The 19,850-nt window shown below is 46.2% G+C and overlaps 1 protein-coding gene across 2 annotated transcripts in view; it reads right to left on the reverse strand.

Annotated features, from left to right (window-relative positions):
- Window positions 1–6,131: 6,131 nt before the first annotated feature.
- LOC119174150 (uncharacterized) overlaps window positions 6,132–19,850 on the reverse strand; it is a 278,504-nt gene continuing 264,785 nt past the window's right edge. For both annotated transcript variants that reach the window (XM_075896136.1, XM_037424972.2), the window contains 5 exons: window positions 10,557–10,726; window positions 9,733–9,900; window positions 7,368–7,490; window positions 6,861–7,008; window positions 6,132–6,345 (listed from right to left, as the gene is read on the reverse strand). In XM_075896136.1, the coding sequence (XP_075752251.1) occupies window positions 6,194–6,345; window positions 6,861–7,008; window positions 7,368–7,490; window positions 9,733–9,900; window positions 10,557–10,726 (761 nt within the window). In that variant the 3' untranslated portion in view covers window positions 6,132–6,193. The remainder of the gene's footprint in view (window positions 6,346–6,860; window positions 7,009–7,367; window positions 7,491–9,732; window positions 9,901–10,556; window positions 10,727–19,850) is intronic.

Raw genomic sequence — 19,850 nt, forward strand, 5'->3', positions numbered from 1 at the left:
GCCGACTCGCAAAACTGTGATAGGACTCGTGTAGTCTTGTCACAGTTTTAAGTGGAGGTAGATCCGCTGAGCACTCTCCGCAAAGAGACCCCCTCATGCTGCTCGTGAACACTACAATTGACCAAGAACTGTCGTGCACTGTTCAAAACACAAGCATATATAATAATTAGTTCTCTCCTCTACTAGATAAAGTGGCCTTACAGAAAAGATTGTTCTTTACTTCCTGTGACTGCTTTTTTTTCTTCCATGCTTCCTGGCAGTCTTGCTACAGTTAATGATCTGCGAGGACGCACATCACATTGGTAGTGACATCGATCAAATGTCGATCCGGCTCAAAACTGCACAGGGAAAGCACAACAGTGCTCCCAAGTTCCGGGAGAGAAGAAAAACCTTCCAGAAAAGAGACAAAGCGGAAGCCCAAGGAGCACCACACTATGAAAGACTCGAAACGTACCGGCCGAAGGACATGCGCTGCTGCTGCTGATGCTGCGAGTAGTATTGCTGGCAAGCGGCTAACACGGGTCACAACACGACACAATCCAGACGGTGAAACTATGTGGTGCTATAGCTATAGCATCACAGGAGGTTGGCTAACAGCCTCGCAATGACGGTGTAACAGCAACAATTCACAACAAACGATATGTTATACGCTCACAATCAACGTAGCCCTCTTTAAAACCGTTCTGCACCTGCCAGCTCATCCCGTTAAAGCAGTGGAGAAAAGACATCTCTCGTGATGTGCAAGATTCACTGGGAGTGTAAATGACAGGGCTGTGAGATGAACACTTCTATCTCTTTTCAAAGTAGCACTGCACTGTGAATTATTCTCTCTGACAGTGCAACAAATATGAAGGATAAGCACGAAAAAACAAAAAAAAATTTACCAACAATTACTGTACTCTCTAATGCGAAAGTTCAGCACAGTTGTACATGTGCTTTCACTTTGCCATATGTGGCATATGGCGCACACTATCTGTCTCGTGAGGCATTGAAAATAGGGAGCCGTGCAGCCCAATTGCCTCCCCATAGAGATTGCAAGAGCCAGTACATGGGTGCGAATCACACCACCCAGATGCACACTACTCTGTCTTATAAATATCAATCTCATGTGGCACTAAGTTCGTGCTCATACCTCTGCCAGCCTTTCCATGCTTCACATTTGCTTTCATCATTCGCTGTGTTTGTCCTCTTGGATACGACGGACAAGGCACGCCAACACTCGACGCAATAACGGGCACTTAAGAGCCGCGCTCTAAATCAAAGCTGTGTCCAAATTTCAAATAATGCACTATAGTTGAGCTTCAAATAATGAAAATGGACTTGAAAAGCAGGTTTAGTACTGTGTATAGCAGCAACTTAAAGCTATTTGTTGAATTCTTGCCAATGCACATACACCTTATGTAACAGTCCCATGGATTGCCGGTGCTCTCACAAGCACCATTTTTGAAACTTCTTGTTAAATACTAACACGCATAAAAAAAGCCTTGAGCAGGAACATATAGTGCTGTCTGGTGAAGTTAGAGCCATGAACTCCAAAATGAACGAGTTGCCAGCTTGCGCTTGTCGGCTTGTTTCTTTTCCGCTTATGCTCATGTTCGGTTTGCATTTCTGTAACGATGCCTTGACATCCAGTGACAGCCGTTTCTAAGTGACAATTTTGATAATGTCTGGAGAAAATTGAACAGGATAGTTGGTCATTTCCATGCGAGACAGCACCGCAGTATACATATGAATTTTTGTGTGTCCACTTGTCTTACAGGATACAACTACAAGTCAAAACAAGGTGTCTCACATTTTCTAAGGCAAAAGCAAATAAGTATGGTCATATGAGTTCAGTAACAGCACTTCATGTTCCTTATTGCATGGCACCATATACGTGTGCATTAGTGTCCGCATAACTTCGAATGAGTAGTGCAAGAAGACACGGATGCAAAAGATGGACACGAAGACAGCACAAGTCTTAGTGTTAGCATTTTACTCCCTTGTTCTAGAGGCCTGCTTTATGTAGCTCAGTGCAGTCTACCAGTGCATTGGCTCTGAGTTGCAGGCGAAGTGTTCTATGCTATACTAAAACTGTGCAACGAAGGCAGTATAAAATGTTTCTGAAGTGTCAGCATGTCATACGTGCATGTCTATAAACTCACATTAAATACAACGAGAGTACTTTGCAAGACAGCTGACTCATCCAATGGTTTGCTTCTACAATATTTCTTTGTGAGCTGTTGCCCGATACTGCCACTTGTAGAATCTCTGACAGGTGCACCGATTCCTTGTCATATGCCATGACCAACTCTTGAGAGTACATAGTGAAAATAAAGGCTAATTATGGTGTACAACAGAAATAACTACACTTTGATAGTGCTCCCAGTGATAATGCTGCAGTTTGGATGACTTGGCAGGCACAGTATTACATGCAGTCTAGTTGCACTCAGTTAAAGCACAAGCGTACTGTACTATACAGAGACATATGGTGCAAAAACTGCTTGATGATCGAAAAAGGAGACAAAAGTGCACCCCATTCTTTAAGCATCTCGCGCGCTCATCACAGTCGTCTAGCACCGCAGACTGTAACGGAAATCTGCACGATTCCATACTGCTCAAGGCGCGAGCCTAGAGTCTGCCGCAAATAAATTTCTTGACGGTTGTTTCTAATGGTGCCATCTAAGACACTCGTGCAGTTTGCTGGTCGCAAAGTTCAAATGCATTAAATAATGAAAGCCCGCTAAATCTCACCATAGCCTGCCAAAGGACTGTTGCGCTTGGTAATTTTTACGCTCTTTCATGACGATCTCAGAAAACTTTAAAAGCCAGGCACATACCTTAAACAAAATGCATTTTGAACTTTTGAAAACCTCGTGAAAGTGAGATGCATGGTTCACTCAGCATGTCTCATGCACTGGGCATTACTTCTGCTAGCCTTTTCGGGTGCACATTTCTATTCATGGATAGAGAGTGTTGGTTTCATAACAGTTCAAGTGAGAAAGGCATCCCATCAGTGGCACACTCATTGCACAAAACATACAACCACATCACAGAAAAGGAAAAAGAAGATATTTTTCTTAAGATATACAAATGTCTCATATTCACAGGCCCATGCGTTCACACATGTTATGTGTTTGTCCCTTTGGCGCACTCGGAACTTACCAAATGAGAATTTCGTTTCGTGAACAAACACTCCTACAATGATTTATTGTCTAAAGCTCTTTGATTGTGAAACCTCAATTGCAACACAGGTACACACTTGAAGATGCACTTATCACGCTCATGCGAGAACATAAAAGCTTGAGTTCAGAGCATAACCTTTCTGCCCAGCAATTACATAATACCCACTAAAAAGAAACAACACAATGCATTTTGTGTCAAGAGCTCAAAGTCTACTTTCGAACCCTTTTTGATGCCTCCTTTTATAGACTATGGCCTGTGAAAAAAATACATTACACATATTCACCCATACAAATTGGCACGAATTGGTACACATAACACTCACAGGCTTAAAATACTAAGTATATATAAGAGCATTAAGCTAAATACGATGCACGAATGGGCGCTGAATTCCTATGTCTACTAGCACAACGTTGTGCTTCTGGTTGCTAGTGAATGTCGACAGAAGCTTTTCTGCCAGTCACAAATTTCACAACTTGTACATGTGCTTCAGTCATTGCTATACCCAATGATGCCATTATACTATACCCAATGGTTCAAAGGGATGATTGGTTAAATTAGCACCAGGTAGTTGACATTCAAAGGCATGCAATAAGCACACCTTTTCTTCGTTTTTACTTGTTTTATATCCCCTTCAACAAAATTTTCACTCTGAGTCATGCCTAGCATCAAAAATTGAGTACTAAAGCCTCACTGGTTATCCCAATACCACAACGCAAGTGATCACTCCTAAGCAACAAGACTCAAGATTTTCGAGAACAAGCTCCAGGAGCAATATTACCATATCTTTAGGCAGCTTATCATTTGTTTCCAAACACAATGAATAAAAGTACAGCAACTCCAGTTAAAACCACACTCTTGACGACTCTTGTTAGCACAGCGTAAGAAGAAGCTGCTAATTTCATATGTACCTAGTGGCGATCGTTTGCGATATGATTCTGAGTATGATAACCTGCTAGGGTAATGTCAATGCAGCCAGGTGAATACTTCAAATAATACAATAACCACAGTACTTTCATTATAGCAGTTTTGTAATAACAAGGCTGTACACCAGCATTGGTCAGTAGTTTCATTGAGCACGATATTGCATCATTTTTTAAACCAGTCCAACTAGAACTTTATGATTTACTTTGTGCTTAGAGAAGATTAGAGATCTTCCTTATGAATAAAACAAAACAGCAGTGATGTAGCTGTTTGCAGGTAAAAGCGGTTGAGAGATGCACTGTAGAGAGTTGTATAACTAAAAAATTTTAACACAAGAAATTTTAAAAGTTTTCTTTGTTGCATGACAAGAAGTGATGTGCCAGGATAGTGCACATCACTTTTTAAATGTAAGGTGAATGGTATAGCACCACTCACCTCACATTTAAGTTAGCCTAACACAATGTGGCTGTATCTACAGCCTCTCATAAATGCCACATATTCAGGTTTCAGGTTGTCAAAATGCTCACACGTGCTTCTTGAGCGTTCCTTCTTTATTATGTATTCTAAATTTGCACAGAAACACAAGTTAAGAAAATGGCAATGGTAAACAACGTCAACAGCAACAACGAATACAACATAATGCTACCGACTGTTGCATTGCCACATTAAAAGCTACAGCAATACAGGAAAGCAAGTCCAGAAATGTATACACGCAGCTCACAAAAAGTGACACACACACTATTCCAGAAGCACTGAATGCATGGCCTTCACCATTTTGTAAATTTAAGTACATATCTGAAAAACTCCTGGTATAGACATAAAAATATTACCATGTATACGGCCAGCTAGCAAGCATTTTTTTCCACCTACATTTGGCAGTTGTTTTTGAAATATAGTCACAGAGAAAGCATTCGCCAGAATTCATGTATAACTGCTTCCACCTGCAGCTCACATCTTTTATCCCTACAATTTGTTGCCTTTTACAATAAGCTTGCCAGACATTGTGAAACAGTATAAGTCTGCATGTGCAAGACCTTCTGGGCGCAAGAACCACACTGGTGGCTTTATCTGCCTGCATTATTAAGCTCAAGCAGGATTGTGCGACAGCATTACCCTTGTGCTCTTTCTCAACTTCTGCCATTTGCTCAAGCGTCACTGTGCTGTCTTTAGCACCTGCCCAAGAATCGACTTGGTGGAATTGATGAAATGAACTGAAATTAAAAGAAACAAACAAATGCATAAAGCTTTGCGTCAAGCTAAAGCTTGCGCTTGGTGTTGAATACTCCTCCTGCCTTGTTAAAGATAAGCTGACATCTGTTTTCTCGTGCTTCATTTTTGCAACCTCTGCCTTTTAACTATTTGACTTCTTTTGTCACGGTGTAATTACAGTGACCCTGTGTAGTTTAGGCACAAGATGTTCCAACCAGGCACTGCTGCAGGAGACGCGAGTGCGATGCGTGCCCATGCCTAGACTGCTTTCACTGAACCAGTCACCCCAGTACTCCGACAGAGCACTGGCAACTGGGCAAGTGTAAGGGTTCATGATTATGAGATGATGCAACCAAAAGACACAGAACACTGACCACGAAGATGAGACTAGTCAATGAAGAAGACACGACACTTTCCTTCGTGCCTACTTCATCAACCATAATTTGTGTCTTTTTGTTGAGCCGTTTCATAATCATGAACATCCAACTGAGGCTCCGTCTGGGACTAAAGCTGCTGTAGCCATTCCAAGGCCTCCTCCCTCAGCCAACGCTGCATCCTCTAAACGGAGCAGCCCCTTACAGAGAGCTTACAGAGATTAGCTCGCAAGCACTACATAAACTTCGGTGGCATTGCCGTCATGAACTGAATAACAACGTACAACAGTAGGAGTGACGGCTTAGGATACAATGGAGGCCATCGCTTAGCAAGGAGTGGCAAGCTTGCACGAGAGGCAAGTCTCGGCCTTTTCCACCGACCTCACACACAGCGTGGCTCTGTCAAGGGCATCTCGAGAATGCTCTGGTGCACACACTACCTAGGCGGCTAACCCAGGCGGGTTAGCTGTAGAACGAAAACGTACGACAGTCCGAGTGAATACTGCGGCCCTGGATGCGGCTGCTTACGAGCCAACAGCGAGCTCGTACGAGAAAGGAATGATGCCTCCCGGACCCGCAAGCAGGCTTTTTCCAGCCAGGTCAAGGTCAATCTGACGAGCAGCTTGGCGGCCCTCATTGATGGCATGCACCACAAGGGATTGACCTCGGCGACAGTCTGCATACAATGCAACAATGACAGCATTTGAAATTGAATTCTTGTATGAACACTACATCAACAAGAACAGCAGTGCTCATTGGCACTGCAACATAACAGCATTATTGTTGTGAGCAATTTGTATTGGTAAAAGAGCACTGTGAAGCTTTTTCAATTGTGATTTTAGTGTAACTAGCATTCTTCTGTAACCTCACCCAGTTTAGAAGAACCGACTACTGGGCAAGTTAGTATGAATTCATATTACTGAAACGAAGCCACAAGATAAGATTAATGCACATGAAGAAAAGGAAACATGAAACGCAAGCACCCAGTTTTTAATACTTCTCAAACCTTTGTCATGTCAGTGTAAGTCCACCAACCGTGCATAGTTCTCTAAACTAAGCATCGAACTCATGACCTTGTGTTCCATTGCTCTTCCTTAGCTTCCCTGTAACACTACGCAATGGCTTCGTTTAAGCGATGTCCCATTTGTAGGTGAGATTGCAAAGTAAAAGCAATTGGAAACGTGAACACACCCCCAGCAGCATAAACTCGTGGCACCGATGTGTGGTACGAGTTGGCTGTGGTGCGGATGTTGCACCGTGGGTCTTGCTCCAGACTCAGTTCATCAATGAGGTACTTCTCGGGACCCAGGAACCCCATGGCCAGGAGCACAAGGTCAGCCTGCACAGACACAAAAAAAAACAGTTAAATCAAACAAACATTTAATCAGTTTGCACCAATAAATGATTCTGTAAAAACTTCATTCCTCATTATTATTCCTATTACTGACTTATTATTCATAAAAAGAAAAAAATATCAAGGTCCAATTTCTTCAGTACTTGTGCAAAATTGTCAGAAGCTGGACATAACGGTTATATCGCATATTTCACTTGGTCAAGATGCTAGCTAGTAGTATAAAAGAAACGATCCGTGAGCTCCTGGAAGAGTTATTTTATCAAAGAAAAGAGTAGTAACTGTAAGTCAGTGAGAAATCGTTTACACATCGTAATATCAGGCAAAGTCTATTGAAAGTAAGTGACCTTGAAGACTTTGGAGGTGTCTGGCAGCTCCTTCATGTTCCAGCGGCCCGTGGCGTCCTTCTTCCACTCGACCTGCACTGTCCGGATGCCCGACACATGGCCCTGGCCATTGTCCAGGAATTCCTGCAAGGCGAGTTGTTGCTCCTTCAACACTGACTGCAGACACATCGATGTTCACGTCATACACTTTTGAAGGGTTTGACTTGTTGACTTAGTGATGTTGTATCCCGAACCTCAATATAACAAACACGGATATAATGGAATATCGTTTATAAAGAAGTAAACGAAAAATAGTCTTGCAATAAATACAGTGTTAGAATAACAGTTGTAACAAATTTTTCAATATAAAAAACTTATTTTTTTATAAGGTGCCACTTTATTATGTGGTATGAGTGTATCAAAAATTAATACATTCAAGGAAGCAGTCATGGTACAAATCAAGTGACACACTAAATCCAAACACTTCATACTTCACATCCAAACATGACCTACATGATTGAGCAATAATGTACAAAACTGAAAGTCATTGCATTGATTAAAATCACAATAAAAGCAAATTCATTTTTTTCTGTCTAATCAGAACTTGCTGATTAGCCATTAAACCTGTATTGTCTTTCATAAACTTATTTTATCATACTTCTTTTCACTGAGCCAGTTTCATCATGTCAAGTGTCAAACATCATTGTATACAGTTCTTGTATGTGTCACTGCATTGCAAGAACACTGTCATTTAGAAAACATACATTTCCTGTAGATGTTAGACCTCACTAAGGAGCAATGCACTGATGATGAAGGCATAGTATTATCACCCATTAGCCTTGCAATGTGATACAAGAGGAGTCTCAATTCAAGCAATTATACAGTCGAACCCCGCTACAACGAACACCGGTTTAACGAAATTTCCGCTTCAACGAAAAATTCACGGTTCCCCGTCAGCAGCCTATGGGAGTCAATGCATACATATTGTCACCACAACGAACACTTTTCCTTGCGCCGTCCCACTTCAACCAAATTTCACGATGCGATTCCAGGCTCAGATATTTATTGCTATACAGTAAACCCAATCTAACATTTTGATGCATTTTCAGAACTTGAAAAATGTCGACGAAGTCTAAAACATGCGTTGGCACCACCAAAAACCACCGCTATTCAGCAAGCATGGACGCCGACATTGCTCGATAGCAATGGCAATGAAACTACCCTGCTTTTGTCACTGGTAAAATCAGGGCAGCCTCATTGCCGTCACTATGGAGCAATGGCGGTGCCCAAGCTTGCTGCACAGCAGTGGTTTAGGATGGTGCTAACGCCTGTTTTAGACTTCATCGACGTATTTTCAGGTTCTGAAAATGCATAAAATTGTTAAAGAGTGGGTTTACTGTATAGCCGCAGACGGCCCGAAGCTGCAGCTCAGTTGCTTAGTTCATGGTTTCCTACGCGCAACTGCTGGGTGCATCTGCGGAACGATGCCTCTGCCGATTCCAATGCTCATCATTTTCTTCTCGCTTGACCAGTGCCAATCAGAGCAGCTGTTCGTCTGCCTTATCAACAAAATCAGCAAGCCGAGAGTGATGAATGATAAGAATGGCATAAAATAAGGCAAAAGTCACCGCTCCATGACAACCTGCTGCCATCTCGCCGTTTTGACGGCGGACAGCTGCTGGTGTTAACGTGGTAATGCAACTGTTTAGTTCGCTCACGAAGGCGGTTGTGGTCATTGTTTCAGTGTGCTTTTCACCATGGCCTGGCTATGCATGGGTGAGAATCATGTGACGCAGCTGGTATGGAATAAAAAGCAGCACACACTTTTTGAATTTTGAGAATAAAGGTTTCTTTGTTTAGCTAGTTCAAATCGACTATATTTTTTCGATTTCACTACAATGAAATTTTCGCTTCAACGAAATTTTTTCGCGCCCCTTCAGTTTCGTTGCAGTGGAGTTTGACTCTAATTATTTTCTTTCTGTCAATGTTTATTTCAGTGCTTAATGCTTTCACAGTCCAGTGTAATGCATGTACATGGGCTTCAATGCATGTACAACTTAATTTTAGTACTAAAAATAATGAGCACCTTAAAGGTCTTAATGGGGTAGCTATTACAATTTTGCAGCATTAGCTGGATTACTTGAAGAGGCAGGAGCTACTTGCACGACATAACGCCCAATGACGCTAATTATGATTAACAAAGTTACACCAATATTTGATGTTCAAATTAAGTTTAAAGCAAGCATTGTTAGAAGTATTGAAACAGAGTAGTAAAGAAGTAATAGTCAAATAGCTTGCCAACGAGCAATTTAATTTTAGAGAATTTAGTCACATTGAGATATATTCGTATTAGCACTCCAGCAGTGTGGAGAGTAAGCCTTCCGACCTTGCTGAGGATTCTGTAGTGTCGAGGGTCCTGTTTGTACTTGAGGCGGACCTCCTCATGGCCGTAGTCCACGCGCATGATGCGGGGCCACTGGGGCCATGGGTTGCCCTCCCCACGCTGCGGAGGGGGCTTAGGCAGGATCTCAAAGGTCACAATGCTCCGCGCACCCTGCAAAATGACGACCATCAAAAAAAAAAAAGATGTCATCGCGAGCATGAAGACTTCCAAACGTTCTGGCTATGATATTGAGGCAGTTGTTGCACCTCTGTCAACAATGTTATGTATAATTAACACACAAGTGGTATTTAAGAGTTAAAACGTGATGAAGATGAAAGCTTATTACCAAGTGGCACCACTTGATCCTCGGCCAAGCAAAATGCCGAAAGGGTATTTATGGCATCCATTAAGCATCAGTGTCATTGACACATATTTAGAAAAATCTGCAGAAAGTAAAGCTGTTTTGTGCAATGAAATGACAAGAAAAGGGTTTAGAGGAGCCGCCTAATATTTGTGCTCCCCCTAACATACTCCTTTCCGAGTAATTTCATTGCATAATACAGCCATTCTTTCGGTGAATTTTTCATTGAACAGGAACCGACTAGCCCCAGAAATGTGTAATTCAAGGTGGGTATTGTCTGTTCTGAGAACACATGTACAGCAAATATGTGCAGCTACAAGAGCTACGATGGCCATGCGCATGCACCCTAACAGAGCCCAGAGTGCGTAGCAGATTTGGGAAATATTGGATTGTCAAATTTCATTTTGAGATGTGTGCAGCAGTATGTGCTATGCCACAATCAGATCGGTGGTGCGGCCATGCTGACCTGTCGCAGTGAGGTCGCGATGCAATCGACGCCCGTGTCGCCTCCTCCGATGACAATGACATCCTTGTTGCGAGCCGACAGTGCCATGTGGTCGATGTCGTTGCCCATCTGCTTCTTTTGCCACGTCTCCAGGAAGCTCATGGCAAAGTGGATGCCCTCCAAATGGCGGCCTGCGTGTGTAACAATTAACCTTTTAATGTTACTGAAAAAAATTCTGGCAAATCTTCATACACAGCCATTGCACTGTGGTATGCATAGCACTATGTGACGGTTATCAGGGTGTTTAAGTTGTTTCAGTATGATTTATTCCATCACAGAGCGGAACCTGGATGTATCAAATCTGGGATCACAAAAGAGTTCTATATATAGGTAATTAAATACATAGAATGTTTTATATATTGATAACATATTCAAAAGGATCTCAGGTTTAATCTATTGAGCAATAATTTGTTACATGTAAGTTCAACTGTGTATATATATATATATATATATTGTAGGCATCTATTATGCGCTTCATCCTCATTTGAACAGCAGTCAATCATCATCATATGTTCTGGCTGACAATCATCATCTGCTTGGCACGAGCGCTTCTTTGTCGGGTCCGTTGCGCTTGTTCGTTCCCGAGTTCACGGCCAATAAACCTCGCTACAACCGAGTCGTCATACGTGGTGGAGGTGGATTGACGTTCCCAGTACCTCTACTTACAACGCCTACTCGCTGGAGCTCCGTTCAGGCCGCCGCTTGGACCCTCAGTCCGCCAACATGTCTCAGAGTGAGTGGGTGGATGCCCTTTCGGCTCCCGTCTCTGCGCCGCAAGCCGTCTCTGCGCCGCAAGCCGTCACTGCGCCGCAAGCCCCTCCTCTTTACATCGTAAACCACCAGCGTGACCCTCCGATCTTCGCTGGTCTCCGCGGCGAAGATGTGGAGGACTGGCTCGATAACGACGAGCGGGTCAGCGCAACTAATCACTGGGACGACTCTAACAAGCTCCGCCGAGTATCACTTTATCTCACGGGCGTTGCCAAGACATGGTTCTTGAACCATGAGATCGACCTCACCGACTGGCCTGCCTTCAAGCAGCAGCTTCGCCAAGTATTCGGCACACCAGCCGTTCGATCTGCTCTAGCGAGGAGGGCCCTAGATACTCGCCAACAACATCCCGGCGAGTCATACACATCTTATATCGAGGATGTCCTTGCGCTTTGCCGGCGCGTCAATTCTTCGATGTCCGAGTCGGACAAACTGCGCCACATCCTGAAGGGCATCGGAAGCATTGCCTACAATGCCCTTGTTGCCCAGAATCCTTCTACTGTCACGGACGTCGTCTCTACGTGTCAGCGTCTCGACGAACTTGATTCTGTTCGCCTTCAGTCGGGCAATAGTGAACACCGTACCGCAGACCGGGACCTGCGTGACATGATACGGGAGATCATACGAGAAGAACTTCAATCAATGGGTATCTCAAAACCTTCTCCATCTGTCACACAGCCTTCAAGCATGGCCCTCCGTGACATCGTAAGGGAGGAACTAACATCATTCACCGGTCCAGCCTACGTCCAGCCACCTCCGTCTAGCCCTCCAACGTACGCGCAAGTTGCGGCCGCGCCTCCTCGCAACGTAAACTCTACTTCACCGCTGCCATCATTCACGCCGGTTGCTGCTGCACTACCGGTCCACTTCCGGCCAATCCCACCCGAACCTCCGTCAGTCCACTTGAGTGCGCTATCTCCCGGTGTGCCGAACGCCCTCTACTACCCGCCTTGGCGCCCGTCTCGCCCAACATGCTTTTACTGTGGATATCGTGGCCATATATCGCGCTTCTGCCGCAAGCGCCAGCAGGACGAGCGTCGCGGGTACGACATGCGCGAACGGGACTTTTCCAGAGGGGACTCTTACGCTCGGAGTTATTCATCTGGACAGCAGCGGTCTCCATCTCCGCCCGCGTCGACTGAGACGCGGAACACTTACCGTTCAAGCCGACGCCGATCACCTTCGCCCTTCCGTCGCTCCTCCTCTCCTCTTCGGCCAGCCTCGTTTACTACTGATAACCGGTCGGAAAACTAAATGATGCAGTTTTCGGAGGAGAAACTGCATGTAACAGTAGGACTCATATTCCTCCAGCACGCCCGTTCAACATGGTTTCTGTTACGGTGGAAGGAGTTCTCGTGGACGCTTTGGTGGACACCGGTGCTACAGTTTCTGTGATTAGGTATGATTTGTGCAAACGCCTGAAGAAAGTAATGACACCTTATAATGGACCCAATCTAGTCGAAGCCCAGGGGAACGCTATCCGCCCTTTTGCTCTTTGTACTGCTCGTGTGTTTATTGATGACATTTTGCATTACATCGAGTTCACTGTGCTTACCCGGTGCTCTCACCAGCTGATTCTAGGGTGGGACTTCCTATCTTCTTCTTCAGCCGCTATATGTTGTGGTGAACGGATTCTGCACCTAACTAATACGGACTCCATGTTCGACGAAGGCGTCTACAAGCCTCTACGCCTGTTCGCTCGCGAAGATCTCGAACTACCGCCACACCAAGAACGAATTGTGACCCTGATTTCTAAGGACATCGACCACGGTGACGTCTTGGTGTCCCCTTCGTCGACTTGCGTCGCAAAAGGCATAGCCCTTGCATCAGGTGTCATACGCTTTCACCATGGCTCCGCGCTCGTCATTGCTACGAATGAAACGCCAGAGAAAGTTCTCCTGCCAGAGGGCACTGCAGTAGCCTGTGTTGTGGATGCTGAGCCTGTCAGCGTCACGCCACTTAACCCTGCCTCTACCAACGACCGTTCTATGAGTAAGCCTGCCTCATCCTCTCCCTTCACAGCTCTTATCAGTGATGACTTAACAGCTATGCAGGCGCAGCAGTTGCTTGCGTTATTAACGAAACACGCCGATTCTTTCGACACCTGCTCCTCAACGTTGGGCCGAACTACCACTGCAGCGCATCGCATTCAGACGGAGGGAACATCTATTGTACATCGCCGCCCGTACCCCGTGTCTCTCGCTGAGCGAAAAATCATCGAGGAAAACGTCGCTGACATGCTCCAACGAGAAATAATTCGTCCATCAACTAGCCCTTGGTCATCCCCTGTTGTTTTGGTACGGAAAAAAGATGGCTCCGTGCGCTTTTGCGTTGATTACCGGGCACTTAACAACATCACACGCAAGGACGTATACCCCATGCCACGCATCGACGACGCCCTTGATTCACTGCAAGGCGCCGAATACTTTTCAAGCCTTGATTTGCGTTCGGGATATTGGCAAATTTCCATGCACGATGACGACAAAGAAAAAACGGCATTTGCAACCCCCGATGGCCTATACGAATTTAACGTGATGCCTTTCGGGCTCTGCAATGCGCCCGCGACGTTTGAACGCATGATCGACACCGTCCTGCGTGGTCTGAAATGGAAGACGTGTCTCTGCTACCTTGATGACATTATCATCTTTTCATCAACGTTTTCTCAGCACCTGAGCCGCTTGGATGACGTCCTAACATGCCTCGCCGGTGCGGGTCTGCAGCTCAACACTAAGAAGTGCCGTTTCGCCACCAAATCCATCAAGGTTCTCGGTCATGTCGTCAGCAAGGACGGTATTCGCCCTGACCCCGAAAAGATCGCTGCCGTCCTTCGATTTCCATGCCCCACAAGACTTAAGGATTTGCGAAGTTTTCTTGGCCTCGCATCATATTTTCGTCGCTTCATACAAAATTTCGCTTCAATAGCTGTGCCACTTCACAAACTACTTGCATCTAATGCACCCTTTGTGTGGTCCGAGGAATGTCAGTCGGCGTTTCACCTATTGAAGAAAGCTTTGACGTCAGAGCCTGTACTCTGCCATTTTGATGACACCGCCCCAACACTCCTGCATACCGACGCCAGCGGCTGTGGTATAGGTGCTGTTCTCCTCCAACGCGATAACTCTGGACGGGAAAGGGTCATCGCATATGCTAGCCGAGTGCTAACTTCTACCGAAAAAAACTATACCATCACTGAGCAGGAGTGCCTCGCTGTAGTTTGGTCCATACAAAAGTTCCGTCCTTATCTGTACGGCCGTCAATTCACCATCGTAACGGACCACCACGCCTTATGCTGGCTTTCTACAATCAAGAACTTGTCCGGACGCTTGGGTCGTTGGATTTTACGCCTGCAGGAGTATCAGTTTGAGATTATTTATAAATCGGGCAAAAAACATCAAGACGCCGACGCTCTTTCTCGTTGCCCACTACCTACAGCGTCGTTCGACACTCCAGCTGCCACCTCCAACGACACCAGTGCGGACGTGACTCCCACTTCTGTTGCCTTGCTCGCCTCGCTGTACCAACCGCCAATCGACGATGAACAACCCTTCAGTTCTCACCAGCAGGCTGACCCGTATTGTCGGCGCATTATAGACCACCTTTCAGGAGCTACGCGTCCACCCAATGCACGCCTTCGTCGACAACTCGAGCACTTCAAGTTTCAGGACGGTGTGCTGTATCGTCACATATATCATCCTGACGGCACACGCTGGGTACCTGTTCTGCCACGCGCTCTTCAACATCATGTACTTAACGCCTTTCATGACGATTTAACTGCTGGCCACCTAGGCTTTCAAAAAACCTACGACCGCATTCGAAGCCGCTTTTATTGGCCTGGGATTTCTACCAGCGTAGCAAAGTACGTTGGTTCCTGCTCTCCATGCCAACTTCGCAAACTTCCGACATCTCCCCCAGCTGGTCAGTTACAGCCAATGACGTGCCCTACAACACCTTTCGAGGTCGTCGGTGTCGATCTTTATGGACCCCTTCCTGTTACTGGTGCTGGAAATAGATGGATAGTCACCGCCGTAGACCATATGACACGCTACGCCGAGACAACTTCAGTAGCTACTGGTTCAGCATCGGAAGTTGCTGACTTCGTCCTTCAGGCCATAATTCTACGTCATGGTGCACCTCGTGTACTTCTGAGTGACCGTGGAAAGGTGTTCTTATCACAGCTTTTAGGTGAAGTTCTTCGCGTTTCTGGTACCACACACAAGATGGCGTCTAGCTACCATCCTCAAACAAATGGTCTGACCGAGAGATTTCATCGAACCCTTGCCGACATGATCGCCGTATACATTCAACCGGATCACAGAAACTGGGATAAACTTCTACCGTTCCTCACTTTCGCCTACAACACCGCTGTTCAGCGCACAACAGGCTACTCACCATTTTATCTCGTTTACGGACGTTCACCTACTTTCTTTATCGATGTTTCCTTCTTCACAAGCAATGGCCCTACATCACCATCTTCTTGCGAAGAATATATTTCTCGCCTTGCCCAGTGCCGCCAGCGCGCTCGTATGAACACGGAAGCTACGCAACAAGCAAGGAAGGCCGTCTACGACACCTCTCATCGTGTGGTATCATTCCGACCGGGTGACGAGGTGCTGCTATTGACACCAATTCGCACACCTGGTCTCTGCGACAAGTTCCAGCCTCGATTCATCGGCCCATATGTTGTTTTAGAGCAGACTTCACCTGTCAACTATCGTGTGACGCCTCTTGTCGTGCCAACTGACCGCCGTTACCGCAGCACCGAAATTGTACACGTTTCCCGCATGAAGCTTTTCACACGGCGTTCCTCGTCACCTTGACTACCCGCCCGCAGCGGCCAGGCTGGCCGCTTCCACGGGGGGGGAATCAGTGTAGGCATCTATTATGCGCTTCATCCTCATTTGAACAGCAGTCAATCATCATCATATGTTCTGGCTGACAATCATCATCTGCTTGGCACGAGCGCTTCTTTGTCGGGTCCGTTGCGCTTGTTCGTTCCCGAGTTCACGGCCAATAAACCTCGCTACAACCGAGTCGTCATAAGATATATATATATATATATATATATATATATATATATATATATATACATATATGTGTGCCTGCATTCAAATAACGCGCCCATCATCGCGCACACAGGGACATACATGCGTGCCGTCTAGTGTTGCGCAAGGACGATGATGATAGCACGAGAACCCAGCTGGCCCCGGCTGATGTGCGCCACGTGCTTGGGACTCCTCTTGAAGAAGTAGAAGAAGGAGACATCTTTGGTGTGTTCCGCTGTAACGTGCTACGACCATAGTCCCTTTGAGTTGTGGGCACAGGCTCGCCCTTTAATAAGTACGTTTTATTACACCCAGAGTCCTTCAACATTGTTACATTTCTGGTGAACGTGCTGAGTAATGAATCAAAGCCCTACGAACGCAAGACAGCGTAGCCGCGACCACCAGCGAGCTGATCCTGGGGAGCTGACACCTGTGCATCAGAGGACCAGTCGCCGTCCTCGAGGTGATTCACCAGAATTCAGTCCACTCCATTTCACGCCAAGGGGAACTCAGTCAATGGACGCCACCACCATGACAAGTCATGTAACACCGGCCCAAGTGGTGATAAATCAGCCTCACCAGCCACCAGTATTTCATGGCGACTCGTATGAAGACGTAGAAGATTGGCTGAATCTCTTTGAGAGAGTGGCAAGTTTGAACGGTTGGGACGAGTGAGAGAAGCTCCGCCGCGTATAGTTTGCTTTGGAGGACTTCGCAAAGACATGGTATGAGAACCATGAAACCTTTATGACCTGGGATGAATTTCAGCGACAAGCTCTGGTGACTTATGCCAGCGGGGATCGCAAAGAAAAGGCACAGGCTGCGCTCGAATCCAGAAACCCACTCACCAACGAAAGTGTCACAATGTATATCGAGGACATGATCCACCTGTTCAAGCGCGCAGATTCCCATATGACTGAAGATAAGAAGCTACGCCACCTCATGCGTGGGGTGAAGCAAGAGCTATTCGCTGTTCTCGTCCGCAACCCACCACGAAAAGTTGCGGAGTTTCATACGGAAGCAACAGCCATCGAGAGAACGCTAGAACAGCGGGCTCGACAGTACAATCGAGACATAGACTACGCACCTGCCAATACCTTCTCTGGAGGCCAACGAAGTGACATGGATGCCCTGCAAGAACTCATCAGGTCGGTGATCAGGGAAGAGCTCAGCAAGTTGCAAGCACCTCACACTACAGCAACACTGTCTGTCGTCGACGTAGCACGAGATGAACTGAGGCAGATAATACGTGATCCGGAGCGTGCACCACAGCCGATCCAACACATCCCAACATACTCTGAAATACTCAGACAACCCGCGGCGCACATCAATGCAGCAGTTGCGATGGCCTCTCCTTGCCCACAGACGGTACGCAGCGCACCTCGTCCACTGGAACTGACGGCTACCTACCTGCCACGAGCACGTGGTGTAGCTCGCTACATGGATCAAAGGCCCCGGAAAAGTGACATCTGGCGTGACCATGAGCGCAGGCCTTTGTGTTTCCATTGTGGGGAAGCAGGTCACCTGTATAGGTTCAGCCCTTACCGACAGGCAGGATTAAGGGGCTTTCCGCTGTACGCACGTGCCCTCGAAACGGTGAACGGCCAAGGCCAACGGAGATCGAAGAGTACTTGTCCACGCGCCAGAGCCCACTCACTCCACGCCAACATAAGCCAAGATCGCCGTTGCCCAGGCGTTACCGATCACCCAGCCCGCGCGCTTCTTCCGCACGATCTGGGCATCGTTCTACAAGCCCACACCCAGAAAACTGAAGCAAGCGACCTATGGAGATGAGGCCGCTGATAACTACAGTTGCGAAGATCCTCCATTACGGTTTCAAGGTGACGATGCTATGTTTACAGAGGATAAGCGCAGCAGTGTGAAGATTACTTCAGATTTGCGGTTGAAAATAGACGAATACGAGCTAAATGCTTTAGTTGACACTGGCGCTGATTATTCAGTAATAAGTCACAAATTGGCAAAGAAACTGAAAAAGGTTGTGACGAAATGGAGTGGGGCACAGATACGCACGGCAGGTGGCCACACTATTACACCGCTTGGCAGATACACCTCAAGGCTCGAAATAAGGGGCTTTACTTACGTTGCCGACTTCATCGTACTGCCGGACTGTTCAAGAGAGCTTATACTAAGAATGGATTTTCTGCAAGCCAATGGAGCCATAATTATTCTGCGCAGATCCAGTGTAACATTTTCGACCGAACAAGCTATGTCGGTGGAGGAATCAGAAAAGCAACGTCTTGCTGCTCTGTGCGTTGTTGATGATGACGTCACAGTGCCACCACGTTGTAGTGTAATAGTGCTTGTAGAAAATAAGGCATTTTGTGACCACGAAGGAATAGCGGATGGAAACGTAGAGCTCTTTTTAAACAAGAGAATTTGCGTAGCGAGGGGTGTTGTTCACTTAAGGAATGGCCGCTTGGTTATCCTCCTTACGAATTTTGGGAATGAATGTCAGCACATCGCGCAAGGTATGGCTATCGCCTATTTCCATGAGTTCTGCATGGCGACTGAACTATGCAGTTTAGCGACAACATTAACCACTCCACAAGACACCTGCAATGTTGACGCATCAGTGAACGTCAACCATAGGCTCCCAGAATATCAAAAGAAACGATTGTTCACCTTTATAAAAGAATTTTCGGACTGCTTTTCAATGTCCTCTAAGGTGCGACGCACGGCTATTGCAAAACACAGGATTATAACAGAAGAAGCCACGAGACTGATTTACCAACACCCATATCGAGTATCGCAAAAGGAAAGAGACGTCATCAAGAAACAAGTGGAGGAGATGCTTTCAGATGACGTGATCCAGCCTTCCAGCAGTCCATGGGAGTCTCCCGTAGTGCTTGTTAAAAAGAAAGATAACAGCATTCGATTCTGTGTCGATTATCGGAAACTGAACAGCGTAACGAAACGGGATGTATACCCTCTGCCGCGTATTGATGATACACTCGATCGACTACAGAGTGCGAAATACTTCTCCTCCCTTGATCTCAAGAGCGGATATTGGCAAATTAAGGTGGATAAGCGCGACCGTGAAAAGACGGCATTCGTAACCCCAGACGGCCTCTACGAATTTAAAGCGCTTCCATTCGGCCAGTGCACAGCGCCAGTGACGTTTCAGAGAATGATGGACTCTGTCCTCGCGGGACTGAAATGGCAGTCCTGCTTCGTGTACTTGGATGACGTCGTATTTTCCGCTACATTGGACAAACATCTAGAGCGACTCCGCACAGTATTAGAAGCCATTCGTTCAGTAGACTTGACCATCAAGCCAGAAAAATGCCACTTCGCTTTTGAAGAGCTTTGATTCCTCGGACACGTTGTCAGCTCCGACGGCATACGGCCAGATCCCGAAAAGACAGCTGCCATCGCGAAGTTCCCGACACCCAAAGACAAGAAGTCAGTACGTCGCTTCCTA

Source organism: Rhipicephalus microplus, chromosome 5 (assembly GCF_043290135.1).
Source record: "Rhipicephalus microplus isolate Deutch F79 chromosome 5, USDA_Rmic, whole genome shotgun sequence".
Classification (NCBI taxonomy): domain Eukaryota; kingdom Metazoa; phylum Arthropoda; class Arachnida; order Ixodida; family Ixodidae; genus Rhipicephalus; species Rhipicephalus microplus.